Source organism: Grus americana, chromosome 5 (assembly GCF_028858705.1).
Source record: "Grus americana isolate bGruAme1 chromosome 5, bGruAme1.mat, whole genome shotgun sequence".
NCBI lineage: Eukaryota > Metazoa > Chordata > Aves > Gruiformes > Gruidae > Grus > Grus americana.
In genome coordinates, this window is record NC_072856.1 from 69,840,351 (window position 1) to 69,859,224 (window position 18,874).

Genomic DNA, 18,874 nt, shown 5'->3' on the forward strand with positions numbered 1-18,874 from the left:
AAGTTCTTTTTTTTTTTTTTTAAAGAGCTTCCATACTAAAATGTCTAAGTCAAATTAAATTTGAGTTATCATCGGTTTGTGCCTAGGTAAAACATTCGAAGCAAATGTAACAAAAAGAAAGGAAGTACCAAAGAACAGTGATAGTTCTTGAAGTTGCACACAGTAAAAAATATAAACCAATGTACAGCTTTTTACACTGTAAATAGATCAGAAGTAGGCACACCACTTGAGAGAAAGAAACACAGCCCTTGCCTGGGGGAATTTACAATATGCAATAGATACAGGGATGATGTAAATTAGATTACATCACAAACAAAGAAAGGAGGTCAAGCAAAAAAAAGACATAAGATTATTTGTTAATGTCATATATGCTCCAAGTCCTTTGAATTACGCTCCATGTTTATTGTGCAACAGAGAAACCAAGGAAAGAAACGCCTCCCCCCTCTTAACAGTTCTTGTCCTAATACTCTCCTCTGAGTCTCTGTGACAGGTCACCCATGGAGACAGCGTGCCCAGCTAGGCAGAGCAAGTGCTCACAGTATGACAGTATGGTAGCTATGTCCTTTTGAGAGATGATCTTTGGAAGGCAGGATTAGAGAAGATGGACACAAAAAGATGCTCTCAGAATAAAAGTGGAAGAGGTTAACAGCTAGCTCTGTCCCTCAGGCATTCCAATAAATACCTTTTTAATCCTAGAACAGGCAAAAAAGTCTTTTTATGCAGAAAAAGTTGCATTACCAAATTCATTGCTTAACAGAATTTACTTTGCTGTTACTAAGACATTATGTTTCCCTTCCCTCTGTTTCACAGAGTATCTGCTTGGCCTGACAGGAGCCCGGGAGGCTGCGAGCTCCCCGTGCCCTTCTCTGCACCGGTTCACATCTGCAGCTATCAGCTCCCTTCCAGGCCAATGCACATGCAGCTGAGCTGTCACAAGATGTTAAAAAACCCAAATCAAAGCACAGTCCATCTCGGAATACGGCCGAACTAGAAAGGTAGATCTGTAAGCCGAACGCTCAGGGAACCCAGGGCATTAGCAGGGTGCAACTGTGTGACGTGTGCCACATGGCTGAGACGCAGAGCGCTTCCATGTGGGACAGCTGAACCGGTGGGGAAACACATGGGGACAGGGTAATAAACACTGCTGTAACAGAAATGCCTGGCAAACTTCAAAGTTTCAGACCTCCGTTCTCCAATTTTTCCCAATAAAATTTCTTCAGAAGCTTTACAATTGACTTGAAGTGGTTTGATTTTTTAAAAAACAAACAAACAAAAAAAATCCCATGAACTAATATGAAATCATTAATTACTTAAACTGCAAGTTATGTGATGAGGAAGAATCTCCACATTAACAGATCTGGAAGAAGACTCAAAAAAAACCCAAAAAACCCCAGTCCAAAACAAAACAAAAAAACCCCAAACCAAACAAAGTAAGCAAATATTGTTCAGCAATTAAATTTATTTCATGATCTCAAAATAAAAGAAATTTTATATAATTATTATCCTACCTGGGGAAAGGTTCTGCTTCAAAGATTTCTCAGAAAATCTGAAGAACTCAGTAATCCAACTGCTTAAGTGAAACTCCAAGGAATTTAAGGGACCATTTTAATATCCCATTACAGAGCAGAGCTTTCAGTAATAATCAGTCTTCAGTAAGCAGCACGAGAAAATATCTATTTACAAATACTATTCACTTTTACCATTTTTAACTCTCATGCCTTCAAAGCAGCTTTTTTACTCAGACAGGATTCTTTGGACCCTCACTTAGAATTAAATCCCTGCTACCTACAAATTTAAACCAGAGGCACAACATCGACTGGAATAAATAATAGCAAGACTCTGAAATTTTGGTTTTACAATTGGCTTACACAGATCTTGGACTTCTCTGTCATGAGACCTGATCCAGCTCAGAACCAGCCTTGCAGGTAAACAAAACCAGTGAAGAACAAAATCCATTTTCAGCCAGAGCAGTGCGGTGCACTTTAAAAATGCCTCGCATTCAAACAGGGGTTGCAGGATCAAACTGTGAAGATGCAGTTTCATGTTGCCGTGCAGCCAATCTCCCCAATGAGTGGCATCAACAGGGACTGCCTTGCCTCCTCCTACCTAAACGCTGCCCCACCAGCTTCCTTGGATCAGACCCAGCAATCAGGCGGCTGCGGGATGCAGCTTGGCAGTGCTGGTACAGCTGAAGATCGGTTCCCTCACCTTAGATTTCCACTGGCACATTAGTTTCCCAAGGGGAAGCCTGCACTCAGAGACGATTAATTATACTCTGAGTTGAGCGTGAGGTTCAGGAATTTAGCAAAAGTAGATTTCCACTTAAGCTGATCTCTTCAGACCTCACACGCAAGTCTGCTACCACTAAGCACTTGTGTCGTCAGCAATTCAGAGTGAGACACTTCCAGTCCTCCTGCTCTCAGAGTTCTGTCCCTCTCTCTTCCACACGTTGTCCTGTACCCCTGGGACAACCCCTGTATTTTCTGTTTCAGTTTATCATTTACAAAATAAGCATTAGTAAGAACAAAAGCTTGAAGCCCTTCACACTGAGGAAGCGCACATATTTTTAGAATATTGTGGGTTATTATTATTATTGTGGGTTATTACACTTTCCCGTCGGGACAGTTAAAAGGTGAGTGCTCAAGACTGTGATTTCTAATGCACAGTATATAGTTTCCTAGAACAGACTAAACAAGCCACTTGGTTTTCCCAGTGAGAAGAAAGGCACACACTCACCCGTTCCTCCCGCCCTTCGGCGAGGATGACAACGATCCTGCCCTGCCGCCTGCGCCCCGTTCGGCCCATCCTCTGCACAAGGCGAATTGGACTTTTCTGAGCGTCAAAGCAGATGATGAGATCGACTTCTCCGATGTCTAAGCCTTCTTCCCCGACACAGGTAGAGACCAGAGTGTTATACCCACCTTCACGAAAGCGTTTTACCACCTGAATGAATGATTACAATTAGATTTAACAGGTTAGCCAGAAAGCTAGTTATACACACTTTGCAGTTTTTCTAGGTTCAGATAGAACTTGAAAAAATTAGTTTATATTTTAAAACTACCAAACTTAGTCTTTCTGAATTTGTCAACTACTACCACCTCATGATCGAATACCACACACTATCAACATCAACATATCAACTCTTCAATTCTAAAATAAAGGAATAAAGCACACCTTATTCTGACTCCAACCATGGCATTCTTCTAAAATTGATCTTCCCAACTTTGTAATTAAATATTTTGGGGGGTTTGGTTTTTGTGGTTTTTTTTAAACTTTGCTAGATCAAAACTTAAGGATATACCTTATTTTTTCTACCTACAAGAAAAAACAAAATCCCCTAAGCAAGTATTTGACTATTGCCCTAGATTTTCAAATATATAAAAGTTAGCAGTTGTTAATATAATGTAAATATATAAAATATTTCTACTTGCACATTCTGCTCAGCGAGTACAATTTTGTATACTCTGAAAGCAATTGAACTACATAGGAATTTACTAATGACACTTTAAAGTTCAGTCACTGCCATACAATCTTTATCAATACTCATGTAGCTATTTACACAACAAATACTCTTTATCACTGTTTCCTAATACAAGTCTCATCTTTTCTTTACCTCAAGTTGTTCCTTTTGCGTGAAGCCTTTTGTGCTCTTTCCAGTGGAGTGGCCAACAAACGTCATTACTCTAACAACTGGACTGAGCCGGGAAAGCATTTCTGCAATTTCTTGCACGCTATCCCGAAATGATGAGAAGATCATCACTCTGGTATCCACAGTGTCCACAGATGTGCTTTCAGTTGTGACTTGATCTGTTTCTTTAAAAAAGCCAGAAAAGTATTTTTATGCATGATTTTAAAATAATTACCAATACAAACGTAAGGACAGGTCATCCCAAAAGCTACACATTCACAGCTCTCATCTCACTTAATAGGAAGATTTTGTCCAAGTATACTGCATTTTGAAGTTTTCAAAGAAATTTTCTTTAAAAGAAATTTCATTTTTTAAAAAAAGTAAATAGATTAACAAAAAGTAGAGAAAACTGACAGTTAGGACCCTCTCAGCCTATTTAGGCCAACCTCCCAGAAAATGCTCCTGCTCGAACAATTCCTCTTTGGATTCGAAGCACTATTCTAATTTTGGAGAATTACACCAACTGTGGTGAGAATGTCTTATACCTGAGGTACCAGTACTAATGTTACTTTGAAAAGCTCAGGTTTGATGGCAAGTGCCTTGAAATAAAGTTTATGACGCCTTCTTCCAAAGAGCCTACGTGACTTTTAAATCTGCTACTTAAAGGCCCAGAGTCAGATGAGGTTAGCAATATATAGCAACAGAACCCACTGTTGTCGTACATCTAGGATACAGCATGGTGGAATAAGAGAGGTGTACCTCAACATTCCATGATTTACTACAGCAAGTTGTCTCTCATTCTACAGCTTAGACATGCAGCAGAAATGTGCAAAACCTTCCCTTAACACCATAATCTGTTGCTTCTGAATGATCTGTCACCACAACTGGTTGTATCTCTCATTTCAATAGCAGAGAGAACTTCTCCCTTTTCTTTGAAAAAGAAAAAATAATTGCATTGATGCAAAGTTTCTTAGCAAGGTGTCTTTGACCAAAACCACGTTTCTTATGTTATACCATCACAGATTTTGTCTTCTGGGTACTCAACTTTTTTTTTTTTTCTTTTTTTTTAAACATGTAAGGGTATCTGCCTTCATAAGCACAAGCTAAAGCTATCTAAGCAACATGCAAGTCTTGAACAGTCAGCTTCTATTTATCTTATCCAAATACTAAACCAACATGCCCAGCATGCATGTCAAAAAAGAGACTCTCTAAAAGGGTATAACGAATAACTGAAATTGGCACAGCTAGCGTGCATTACCTAGACACAGCCCACGGATGAAATCAAATAGATCTATAGGGATAAAGATCTCCTCTTTTACACAAATCTCCACAAAACATCTTTATCTCATTAAAAGAAAGGTTAGACAAGGAATGAAAATTCTCAGGACTGAATGGGTGAAAAGATGTTTCCCTGACCATACGAAGAACAGTCACTCAGTGCTTGACAAGAGTTTCACACTATGCCTGCAATTCCAGTATCAAGCTGCTTCCTGAAGTTAAAACATTAAGTGTAACAGATAAGTGTGTATATCTATCTATCTCTCTCTCTCTCTCTTTCTGACCAACCATCAGAAATTCTAGTTTAGTTTTTAGTTGAGCATAGCTACATGCAGAAATGCTTTCAGCAGCTTCAGTCAAAAAGGAGAAGCTGAAGCTAACCATTTTGCCCCTTTCTTTTTAAGACAAGCCTTGAATTCACAGGTAGATTATGAAGATGGCTGCCTCTGCTCAGAACAAATTTCACTCTTGAGGCTGACAGCCGAGGAGGTTAGACAAGAGGATCTCCAGAGGTCCCTTCCAACTAGTCTAAATTATCCTAGGACATTCTACTGCACTGTTTCAGTAAATTGCAGGTGATACGGGAGGTCATCTGTCAAGTACGGAAACCAGTCCCCAGTGAAGGCCTAGGAATGAAGTGGTGAATGGGATTCAATACTGTTAGCTAGAAACCAGACAATTGCAACACTGATAAAATGTGTTCGGCATAATCTGCCATCCTGAGCAGACCAAGCTATGTATTTCAGAATAAGTGCAGGCTGGATATACCTTACTTACATGAGTTCATATTCTTCTCCTCCACTAACTTTATTCTGAACATTATTCTATACCTATTTTTAGCATATTCTCATGACTCGAATAGCAATAATGCTCAGTCGCACCTGTCCCTGTACTGCAAAAAGCATTATACTGCTGCCATTACCTCCTAGACCTTATCCAAAACCAGACGTAGGAAATTCAAGACATTAGCAGCCCATAATCTATCTGACAAATAATCCAGGTACGGAAGATTAGCTGGGAGAAGCTCATTATGCTGACCCAACATTTCTTAAGGCCTGGCCAGAACATTAGCTTGCACTTACCTGAATTGCTGGTAAGTGCATCTCACAAAGCTGGGGCAACAGCTACATGGCCAGGACACTCAAATCTAACCTGGCTGATCACTAGTTAGACATGGTCCAGTTTGCACAGGCAACTGGGCACTAGTCATACAACTCTGTAAAAGATTATGTATTTCTTCCTGCATGGTTACTGTAATTTTGCATTTATAACAGTAAAGACTTACAGTTCATGCCTGCTCACTTCTGAGGTTCATGCACACAGACACAAAACACAAGTTCAAAACATTCGTATATTAATTACCTGTTAGTAATATTTAGAGACATGTCTGATCAACATTGCAAGGAAAAACATATTTGATGGGATTCATATGATAACAAAATCCATGCTATCAAAAGAAGATGGAAAAGTATTAAATATGAAACTTAGTTAAAGTAACTCCAGTACAGAATTTGAAAACAAAAGTCAACAGCTTAGAAAGATGTTGTTACAGGAAACAAGACAGAAGTGTGGAGGGAGGCAGGGAGGATAGAAAGAAGTATGAATGGAAAGTGGGGGAAAAAAAAAAAAAGTAATTTGGTTAAATGTATTTGGATATATTATAAACTAACAAAAACAGAAATGAAGAAACTTAAAGTTGCCTACTAGAAAGTAGCAGTCATTTAACTGAGAATCAAGCATGTAAAGATAGAAAGGAAAAAAAAAAAACAAACAAACCACAAAACCAACCAAAAAAACCCCAAACAAAACGGAAGGGCAGGTCAGAAATTAGCAGAACTTCACAGAGCATAAAGATCCAAAAAGACACAGAAAAAAATTAAGGAACTTGCAAAAAACCATTATTGTTACTGACGTCATCACTCCAAAAGCAACAACTAGATCAAGAAGCTGAAACTTCCTAAAATCAGAGATGCCTGAATGATTCCGAATACTTTGCTTCATAATCTCATGCTACTGTATGACATATTTTTGTTCTCCCTTTCAGTCAAGATGAAAAAGAATGAGAGACAGATGAATGTAATCGAAGGTTTTAAACTTCAGACCGATGCCTCAGATATTGTCATTCTTGGCAACAGCCTGGATAGCAGAACCTTTATCCTCAGGCTCCATAAAAAGGTTGCATCTAATTTTGCAGGAGGTAACGGTAGCACTGCACTGAGAGATGGCTTCCAGAACAAATTCTGGGACTATGAAAATCGTGAGCCACAGTAGCACTAGGAATGAGTTTACTACCACTGTGTTACGAAGCTGTTTATATCAAATTAATAACGATAACTTAGAGAATGTTTTTTCTTTAAGTAATGTTATGGTATAGTTCTTCTAAAGAGGACTTTTCCACACAGGAGACATACAAACATACAAAACAATAAAGCAGCACTTGAACAAATTAGGAAATAAATCAGTAGGATATGATTTGTTTTCCTCCACAGGTGCAACTGTTCAGACACTTTTTCTTTCAGTTGTTTGTACTTACTAGAACATCCCTTTTTCCAGGATTTGAAGTGTTCTATTACAATTTCCTCCAATTTCTTTAATTTTGGATGGCTGTAGATGAATTTCTTTTTATTTTCAAACACTGAAAAAGAAATAAAGCAACTAAAGATGTAAATAAACTTGCAACAAGTATAAAGGTTTAGTGAACTTCATTTCCTCCCACTAAAATTCTCTGAGTCGGACATACAAATTCCTCACATTAGTTCTAATTGCATTCAACAAAGCAAATTAGTAAACTACTTATAGAAGCACATTTGTTAAACCCAATTTTTGAGAAAGCATTGTTACTTCTGTTATAGTCACACTGTAAAAAATATATAGTCAAACAGTAATATTTTAACCTTTCATTTTAAATCAAATTAAAAACTTCAAACATAGAAAACTTGATCAAAGGTAACTAAAATCACCAAGAGAAGATAGATAGATAGATAGATAGATAGACAGACAGACAGACAGATAAAGAGTCTTGGGAAAAACTATCTGGAATAAAGAATGCTAGCCAAGTGTATCACAAGAAATAGCTTCCTGCATCTGCAAACTATGTAAAGGTATCTACTATTTCCTTTAAATAGAAAGTAAATATTCTGTCCCTAAAAGGGAAATACTGACCTGTTTCACTCTTGTAAACATTTTCATTCGCTGAAGCCAGAGATGTGTCTGAAAACATGTCTCTAAGCTGCTGATATAGCTTCATGAAATCCTCATTACGACCAAGTTCATTCTTCGTACGGGTTAACCCTTTGTAAAAAGTTGAAATACCTCAGTAGTATATCTCCAGAGTGAATGTAACTTTTGCTATCCAAAAAACAAGCTTTCTCAGAAGTAGCAAGCTCCTTGCAAGAGCTAGGAGATACATGTTAGGTTTAGAAAATGTAATAAACATTGTTTGGCATCAAAATATTTTTTCAGGGTAGATGCCATTATAGAATTTAAACATGAAAACATTAATTTAAACTTTGAAAACATATATAGAGAGAGAAGCCTCATCCTGTGGGTAAACTAAGAAGTTTTACATCAACCATTTAGCATTAGAAAAGCCATCCAATACAGAAACGCTGAGGGTGGTGGGGCCCTGGCACAGGTTGCCCAGAGAAGCTGTGGCTGCCCCGGCTCCCTGGCAGTGTTCAAGGCCAGGTTGGATGGGGCTTTGGGCAACCTGGGCTAGTGGAGGGGGTCCCTGCCCATGGCAGGGGGTTGGAACTCGATGGGCTCTGAGGTCCCTTCCCACCCAAACCAGGCTGGGATTCTGTGATTCTATGAAATGCTGCCATTTACTCAAAGAGAAGGGAACTTAGACTGAAAGCTAAAATTAAGAAGTTTTTTCAATGATTTTATGTCAATGTAAGAAAGATTTTTGTTCTACTCAAATCAGAAACCAAACTTATCAGAACACCAGTACAGAAGACTCATTTCCTAGAACTATTTTTCATCAGTCATCTTTCAATAGCAAATTTAAGTATTTAAAGAATCTGAGAAACTAGGAAATACATGAAACGCTGTCCGGTGCATAGGTCTAACAGCAGCACTATACCATCAGAAATGTAAAAAACAGCATGTGCGAACGTAAGAATTGTAAATATGTCAAAAGCATAAAATTAATGAGAAATTATTAGCACATGCACACTGTAAAAATATACTCTACAGATATTCTATAATATGAGGCAAGCACCCTACACTTTTAGTTCAGACATAGGACAAAGCAGTGTCATTTTAGTTAAGCAGTGCTGTAGGCGAAGTAGCTTTTCTAAGTTACCACACATTTACACAGCTAAGTGTAAAGCAAAATGCAGCAAGAGACCTGAGAGCCACACCATGGGTAATTTAAACAGCTGGAACTTTCCCCTCCCACATCCAGTGTTTAAAAGAAACGTGCGGTTGGACTGACATTGCCATGTTGAAATCTGTCCCCTCAAAAAAGATGTCAGTACCAAACCAGGTCTTCCAGGTAGTAACAACAACCCAACAGGTCTAAAAATGCCTGTGGAGAGTTGCAAAAGACTCACAATAGTGACAGGATTAGGAAAATAAACTGATGCCAGAACAGGAAATAATATTGCATCACTGTATGAATTCATGCTGTATCCACAGATGGAATAATGTGCACAGTTCTTATCATCTCACTTGACAAAATGAGTAGAGGTACAGAGAAAGACAACAACAACTTTACATTTTGCTTAGTGAGTATGGAAGGTGTTGCACAGCTGGGATAGAAATTCTAGTGTGATGTGGCTAAATCTGTAATCTTCTGGCAAAGACACTTAAACCTCATGCATATGTGAGTTTTGCTATAGGGAGAGGAATTGCTCTCCAAGACCAAACAATTTCTCAGTTTAAATTGTTTAATGGCTATTCTCCATCTCTCCAAAGATATCACTGCCACTTACTCTGAGTTCTGTTCATGCCTTTATTTTTTCAGAACTGCTGCCGTATAAACGCATTTGCTCTCCCAAATATACTCTGTCTTTACCATTGTGCTAATCTATTTCCAATAGAGATGAAGGGGAACAAAATATCAATTGCATTTGCAACGCATCCGTGACATAAGCTGTTTTGTGCAAAACTAGCCGTACAGAGGAGGTAATTAAATGAGAAGGAGTGAAGACAGAAGGAAGGATGTTTCGGAAGACATTTCACCTTTTGATCCATCCATAATTCCAAAAAGGTAGATAAATAATGACCGTACTCCCATTTGCAGCAGCAGCTCATAACCATGATATAAACTGATACAAAGTGCAAAATCTCCTTCAATTATGCCTTGATGTATTCCCTGTGAAAACAAAACAGACTCACTGTTAAATAAAGAAGTCAATAAGCAGCAGGAATCATACTGCAATTCTTCTGACAAAAATAAGATTGACATCTGAGAAATAGAGCCAAAGCACAAAGTAACGCACAATGAGTAGTCTGTCTATCAAAACCTTCAGGAAACAGGCTACACAATCCTTAATCATCAATGAAGGCAATCTTTTCCACCTCCAAAATACCTGTATTATCTTCCAAGATTAGTTCATTATTTTACAATGCAGCAACACTCAAAATCTGACAGCTGAACCATCCATCAGTATTTGGCAAAACAGATTTCCAGCACATCTATCCAGGCTACAAAATTTGTCAGGAAAGTTGGTTTGCCTACTGTGAAGTTTATTTCCCAGTCATCTTTCTTTTCTTTTTTTTTTTGTTAGGTAATATTCTTTTTTAAGTTTGCAAAATTTGAACACTCCATGACAATTTACAGAAAAGTGCAGTAATATCGTTTTGAGGAGAAAGTGTAAACTTGAGAGTCAGTAATTACAATCTAAGTTCTCAAAACAATTTCAGTTTGGAAATGGAGTTCTTCATCTTTTCCTTAACCTTCCTATATTAGCATCAAGAAATTTGGAACAAGTAGGCGTATTTTATTCCAGGGCTAAAAATAGAATGTTACAAAGGAAATCTAACTTAAAATGTATCAGGAAATGTTGTATGCTATGAAGTATTATTATTTATTCACTACTTTAATAACATGAAATAAATAAAGTCATTTACCACATTTTGTGAGGAAGGGTTTTTTCTATATTGATCTCTTGCTAGAATTATCTGGTACTTTGTAAGCTTGGGAATATCCCGCCTTGCTAAAACTCCTATTTTAATCAGGCGTCCAGCAAATGTTTCTAGCACCTGCAAACAAAACACAGAAGTACACGAAAGATGTCAAGGTGTGTGCATTTAGCCCTTTGAGGTAGTTTTATTTTTACAGATCTTACACAACAGAACACAAGCAGCTCATTTATTTTAAACACAGAATGTTTCAAAACAAACTGCATTGATTTCTGAATAATTTGTTACTGCATCAGATGCCAACAAGATGCCTCACCGTAAGGTTCCCCTTATCAGGATGTTTCTAGGCTAATTTACAAGTTTTTTTCGTAGAACTTGATTCCCTAAGGATTTGTGCCCTCCATCCTACAGACAAACACCCTCCTGCCCCCAAGATAACCCCATTTCCACCAAATAACTGAGAAGAGGAAACACACACTGTGCTTTTGTAATCACACAAGCACTAACTGAGCAGAGAGGAAATGAAACGGGATGGGTAACCAGCTACTGAACTCATGCTGCAGCTCCCTCTCTTACTGGTAACCCGAACTTCAATGGCATTTCAGTCTCAGGAAAACTTGTATTCATCTTTGAGAAGTCTAAATTACCACAGGCAGAGGACTAGCCAACAGGTTGGAAAGTTTTGTGTGGAAGGGATGGGAGTTGGGAGACGTGAGCAGAGAGGAACAAGCGCCCGGTCAACGGGCCTGGCACAGCAGTGTGCCCCGTCTCTTTGGGAAGACACGCCAACATGCAATTTGTTTTTATACATCACGTGTACCTGCTGTCCACATCGGTAAAATGAGGGAACTGACCTGCACTAATTCATCTTAATCCTGTTTTTCCTCTTTGTTTCTCAGCCTTAGGTGGTCAGGATTTTTTTCATAGACTTAGTTTTGCATGAGTGCTAACTCTGTAATAATTGGAGTAATCAGATTTGTTCTACAAAAATTACTTACAATTTGTTGGCCCACTTGGCTAGTAGCACCAAAAACATCTTAGCGCACAATAATGAGCTTCTCCAAAGGCAGCCTTCACTTAGTTCGACAGCAGATAGTTCCCCAGAGCTGCTTGAGGCATACAGCGCTTCCCAAGTTAACACCAGTTCAGCTGGACTGCGCTACGAAAGTTATAGCGTTAACAAATGACTAATCCCCTTACTGCTGGTCTTTCAGCCCACTGAAAATCAAGTCAAATTGAACCAATAAAACCAGGTCTTACTTTCAGGGCTCAAACGATACTGATCCTAATATGTCTTCAGCTTGTGATGGCAAAATGCCCTCACAAGAAAGTCAACTGCACAAGTGCAATGCATGTTTGTGCACTAAGTAACAACGCTCCATTTGTTCTCTTCACACAGTTAGCGCGTGCTGGGATTTTAACCACCTGTTAGGACGCACAAATATTATTAACGACCACGCTATTCTCATGCCCTGTCAATGCAGTGGCAGCTTAATTGAACTCCTCTCTGCTTGCTTTGCTTATTTTTATAGTTTGGTATTCCTTTAGCTTCTTACTCTGTGTACAGTGCCTATGTGGCGTTAAGTGGTAAATCCTGAGAAAAGGGGTGGGAATAATTGCCATCGTCGACTAGAGTGGCATGAATCCCCCAAAGAATCAAAAATGCAACAAGAACTTTGGAAGGGTGAAGGAAAACTTGTAAAAGCACCAGCTAAACTGGGGAAACAATGTGCTGGGGAATTTCCACACTGCGCGCTCCATGCCTGCAGGTCTTTCAGAAACAGCTAGCTGGAGTCAGCAGGCTAAGGAGATTATAACAGATAAAGGCTGCTGAGAAATAACAGAAACGAAGCCTAGTTCTGAATGCTTTGGTGCATCTTAGGTTGCTCCTCTTCCCTACTCTGGGCCTTCAGACCAGGATGCCATGTCTTGGGCAGCTTGTCGTTTTTGCCATGGGACCCAGTGGGCTCAGGTACGATGCCCAGGGAGCGGCTGGGGGGCCGCTGGGAGCAGCTCCGAAGGCAGGATGGTGTGGAGGACCAGTGCCTGCTGCCTGTCCCCGGGGCAGTCGATGCCAGCCCAGCTGCGCCGGCTGAACCCCCACTGCAGCCTAAGAGCCCCCAGGCACCGCCGGGCCCAGCTGCAGGTTGAGCTTTGCCTACAGGGAGCCGGGGGCACGGCCTGACACAGCTCCCCAGGCGGAGCCAAGCACAGCCCAGAGACTCCAGCCTGAAGCCTTCCTTCTAATTAAGACTAATGGATTAATTAGACCAAATAAACCACTAACACCACCAACAAGCAAACACCAACTGGAAACTACAATATTGCTAGGAATTTCCGTAGGAAAGGAAAGAAAAGGCAATCAAATGATGTCTTAAAATACAGTCAAAACCATTCACCAAGCCACGTGGAAGTCTAAATGCACAAGAAATTAATTTATCATATTTGGGTTTGGTTTAAGAGTTTAAAATTCAAAACTTTGTCTTTTACCAAACAGTTTGTTCTTGTTATGTTTTTTTTTAAATCTGGCCTGTATCTGACAAGTGACTTTATAAGGACAGAGACAGAAATGTCTGTGCCAGCTTATAAAAAAAGGTATTCAATAAATAAATAAATAAATGTTAGCCATGCAAGGGATAAGTCAGTGCTTTTTATTTTGATGGGTTACCACTGAAATAGCACTTTACTTCCCATCAAACGCTAAACAGTTGGACATGAGGACACTTGAAATGCTCAAGATCAAGCTTAAACTAATTCTCAAGTAGTGGAAATGGAGTTAGTCTCTGAACACAAATATGTTTCTCTAGAAAAGAAATCAATATTTTCATTAAAAAGTAATGCCCACCTAAGTATAATATTTCAGCACTGGTTTAGTATTTCCTGTACTTGTTGCATTGCTTTTTTAAAAAAGAAATTGCTATTACATGTACTTTTATGTTTCATCCCTTGACCTAGTTTATAACATGTAAGAAAATTATATTGTCACTGTTTGCTCAATGTACACCCTTGTCTGATTTAATCATCTTCTGCAAAACAAACCAAGGAAGACTATTATGAAAGACAGCAGGATCCAGTCACCTGGAGCTTCAAAACTAATAAGGAACAGTAAACATAACCTACTTAGAAGGGATACAGAAACAAGCACTACTCCGAGTGATTACATTTATCTTGTCTCCATACCTTTATTTTTAATTAAAAAGATAATACTTCTGGAAAGTCTCCTCAATCTTTCCAAAACATGAGTGTTATGTTACCCATTTAAAAACAGAACTGTAGAATTCATTTAAATTAATTGCTTACTAGGACTCATGGCTTTTTCTAGCTCACTAAATTGAGTTCAAAAAGCTGACGGATTTACTATCAATATGTAAAAGACAACTGGTAAAGTTATCCCATACTGCACTAAACTCGCTGAGAACATAAAGTTTTTTGCTGAACAAAGTATCTTCCGCAGCAAATCATGCCAATTTTTTGAAGCTTGTACCTAAGATGAGCTTAGGACCTGCCATAGTACCCTGTGTATTACAAGCAGAGCTGGCAAAAACTGTTACTGTTTCAGCTACACCTCACTAAAACCTGCTATTGAACTGTTTTCTCTTGGCACAATAAAAAACAAAGGTCCCAAACAAATGGCCCGGCCTAATTTTTTTACTGCAGATTTGCAAGCATTCTTTACCAAAGAAAAACAAGAAGTCTCCTACGCATAAATAACTGTTTGTGTTGCATTTCTTCCAGAGCAGAGAAGGATGGGGTTGAGAGAAACCAGCCACTAAGCAGACTGTCATTTCACAAAAGGAAGACCAAGAAGGCCCACTGCCATCCACAGGAAAGCCTCCACAGCGCTCCCAGCCTCGACTGACAGACCTGACCGGGTTTACACCGTCACACTGCACCTAAATAGAGCTGCCGTTCCCCTTCATCTCCTTCCCCTGCTCTCCCCGCTCACCTGGCTCCAGCCTTTTCAACGCACAGTGTGCCACAGACCCCTTCCAAACATGCTTGGGCAGACGCAGAATTGGTGTGCAAGAAAATGAGACTACGTTGTGTGTTGGTGAGGTAACATCGCACCTACAGCTGTGAGGGAACCTTAACGTGCTCCACTGACACACTGGTCAGCCTTAACCAGGCACCACTAAAACCAGGAGAAGGGGAGTGACACAAGCTGCTCCCCAACACAAATCCAGGACATGGACATCAGGCTGCTCCTGCTCTCAGCTCCAGATTTTCAAATTTTCAACAAAGGGAGTGAAGGAAGATAAGAAAGGGAAAGAGGAGAGTTCTTCCAGACTCTGGTCCAACCACCCGTAGCTGGAAAGCCAGCTCAGAAGGTGTATTTATCACACAACTTCACAACAGAGTTGCGATCATTCGGTCCTGGGGGAGAGCAAACTGACTTCGCAGGAAGGCAAGAAATCAGCCAAGGGGGCTACAGCTCCAGGGGAGAGCAGCCCCAGTGAAGGTCAGTTAAGATCTAGAGCATTCATTGCTTTGTTGTAGGGCTGAAACTAGAAAGGTTTGGGTTTCACTAAGTGTGCTACCTTGAGAAGTGTCAGTGCAATAACTTAATATTCCTGAAAGTAACTTCCAGGAGGAACACCCAGGAACAAAGCATGTTTAGTCTCTGCCAACTATAACTCCAGGTTGAGTGGGAGCGTCTTGAGGCTCCATCAAAAAAGAAAGTACCCGGGGTCACAGCACCCAGCGACGATCAGAGAACCAGCCAGCCCCACACTGTAGGAGCACGTCTCACAGATGAGCTAGGGCAGCTTATGGATATCCTTTACTCCACTATAAAGAAACTTTTATTTTTACATACAGAGCGAGAACAGTGTATTGTAACATTTGATGAAGCCTCTCAACTCATAGTATAGTACAAAGAAGGGAATGAGGACAATTATTAACAGAAAAAATTGTGGGTTTATGTCAGAGAAGGCAAGGGAGAAAGGCATTTGTAGCTACAACTAGGACTCAGTTTTAGTCATTCTCCTTGTAAAACTTCGGACTCATGACACAGACAAACAAACTCTAAACAAGAGGGAGAAAATCACTATTTTGTGTAAGCTTTCTACTGACATTTTCTTTACCTTCCCAATAATGAAAATAAAGGAAGAAGGACACAGCAGGGTACAGTGTTTTTAAGCTGATCTTATCATTCTCCAAAACCAATACTGATCAACCTAGTAACGATCTTGGCATCTCTGAAAGTTTTGTCGTCAAGTTTATATTAACTCATTCACACAATTCACAGTCTTCCCACTTGCCAGGGATCTGGTTCCACATTGAACAGACACTGTTCTTCCTGGAAGCTGGTATTCACCAAAAAGATACGATAGTTTGTCCTCTTCTAACATCTTGGTTTCCTGCTATTACAGCACCTTTCATTTCTTAACAGTTATAAAAAAAGAAGCCCTACAGTTTTTATTTTTCTATTAATTTCACTGAGAACATTTTTACTCTTGCACTTGAGAAGTTAGAAGAAAGAAGTGGCTTTTCTGTATCAATCTGCCATTCGGTAAATGTCATCCCTTTGCCACAGGTCAGAAAGAAGCATCCTACTGAGGATGTTTCATACTGTCAATTTGCAAGACTGAATATTTCTTTTTCCTTTATATTCAGAGATATCACCTGCCAGGAAAGCACCTAGAATACAACACTACCAAAACCATGTTCTCTCAGTAGTGACTATTTAATAGCCAGCAGTCACACACAAAATTAACAAGTTGGGGGGAAAAAAAACCCAAAACAAATACAACAAAAATCAGGTTTGTTCAACTCCAGTACCAATCAGGTACTCTATTAGTCTGATCTGAGAGTAGCATGTAGACACAGACCTCGATACATCTTCAGTAGGTACTCTATCAAATGTAGCCCTTCGTACATAATTACAGAGCACATCACAAACAAAAACCAATTCAAATACGCTGTAATCTGCACAGGTGGATCTTTAAAATAGGATCTGAAACTCCCACCAGCCTCTTTCGCACAAGGAGCCAGTCAATACTCAGTGGCATTTCTCAAAAATAGAGAAATTTGGCTGTGATTTTAGACAATTTTTCTGGTTGCTGGTTTTTTGTGGTTTGTTTTTTTTTCTCCCATCTCTAGCAACAATGCTTAGCAATCCTCTAAACAGAAATAATTTCATTTAAGCAACTATTTATTCTCATAATTAAGGCTTGAACAAAAGAGTTGGGATTGTTTTCTGTGAGAAAGTGTCAGAATTATTTATGCAGGATAGGCAGAGGGAGAGCATGTACACATTGCCTCAAAAAGCCAGCTCTTCTCAAGAATAGTGGTTTCCTGGAAGAAATCTGCAAGAGCCAGGATGCCCTCACTTGGTAGTAATAATCCAACTGCCAAAGTTACATGGAAAATTCCTTACCTGTAAAACTGCGGTCAGTGTTTGCACTGTACTAAAATGGAATTTAAGACATTACTAGTGACGTAGATCGATTCATGCTGTGCCTTACTTCAAGGTACCTACCCACAGCAAGGCAGCTGCCCCACGAAGAAAGTTCAATAGTACCTTTGCAAGGAAATCTGATAACTGCCAAAAAATACAGTCCATTTCAGCCATTCCTAACGAATCTTGAGATTCTGTACACTAGGTAGTTGACCATGAAATCAAATCATCAGACAACCAAACACTTAAGCAAGCATTATCTCCAACATTTGTCAAGGATTTGCCTTCTCGGTGAATTTCAGATCAGAGTTGAGTCTGTGGTGCAGAGACACTGCCCACAACTAAGAGGCCAAACATCCTCACAGTGAAACTATCTGCTTCACTTCCTGCAACTAGTGCATTCCACTTCTCTGCAAAAACCCCACATGCTAAACTCACTAGGAAAGAACTGTTGTCTCCAGACATTCCCACTGGCAGTTGTTCCTCCATGTGCAAGTTCTCCAAGAAACAACAGTCCTTGGCTGTTATAGAAATATATATATATATTCTATAACCACGTTATAGAAACTGCAGGATTTCAGTCTGTAGTCTCAGAAGACAGTCAGGACTTGCACATCTCTGGCTTCTAAGGCAATTAATACTTCATTGTCACACCAAGATCAGCCCCTGGGACTAGGTAACCAAAATTGAGCCTGGGAGAAAGATACTGATCAGAAGGAAAATTAAAAAAAAAAAAAAAAAAAAAACACAGCAGGGGGGAGATTAAGCATCAGAGTCAACAGTTACATCCCCAATTTTTGGTCTCCTCCTGCAAGATCTCCACAGTGTATGGGAAAGGACTATTTTCCTATTATTCTAAAAGCCCAGAGGTTCCCCTTTCCTGCCTGCCCCAAAAGGACCACAACGCTTATTTCACATTAAAGTTAGAATGAAAGACAACTACAAATAGAACTATATGCCCCACACAGACCCTCGATTCAAACTGAGATCCTGCTTTAATTGTCATAGCCATCCCCATAACAGATCTGCTCATCTACCTCTTTCTCATAATTGCTTGCCTCAGCAATGGCAAAATTATGCCGCTGTCAACTTCCAAAGCTGGACTTTCAATAACAAAATAACCCAACTGGAGCCAGTTTGGAAAGACCTCGCAGACACTCTTGAATGAAATGAAGTATCTGTCTTTCAGTTATGGTTTGAAAATAGTAAAAAGTCACAAAAAAGGACCAACAGGATATGAAGAGCAATGGGGGAAAAAGATGATGAAGAGAATAGCTAGAAAATAGTTAATAGCAAAAAAACCCATATGAAAGACCAATTCTTTAATATCTATGCAGCTTGGATTACAGCACTGGGTGAAGCTACAGAGCATCAGCACTGCTAGCAAAGCTGCGCTGGCTGAGAGCAGGGACCCTTGCAGGAGTTCTGCTCTGCCAGCCCTACCCCCGGACAGCACCGCAGCCCGGGAGCGCAGAGCG

General features: G+C 39.7%; 1 protein-coding gene across 2 annotated transcripts in view; it reads right to left on the bottom strand.

Moving 5' to 3' along the window:
* FANCM (FA complementation group M) overlaps positions 1-18,874 on the bottom strand; it is a 77,541-nt gene that overhangs the window by 38,597 nt on the left and 20,070 nt on the right. For both annotated transcript variants that reach the window (XM_054827630.1, XM_054827631.1), the window contains 6 exons: positions 10,985-11,116; positions 10,094-10,226; positions 8,069-8,197; positions 7,440-7,541; positions 3,614-3,813; positions 2,737-2,943 (listed from right to left, as the gene is read on the bottom strand). In XM_054827630.1, coding sequence (XP_054683605.1) covers positions 2,737-2,943; positions 3,614-3,813; positions 7,440-7,541; positions 8,069-8,197; positions 10,094-10,226; positions 10,985-11,116 — 903 coding nt within the window. The remainder of the gene's footprint in view (positions 1-2,736; positions 2,944-3,613; positions 3,814-7,439; positions 7,542-8,068; positions 8,198-10,093; positions 10,227-10,984; positions 11,117-18,874) is intronic.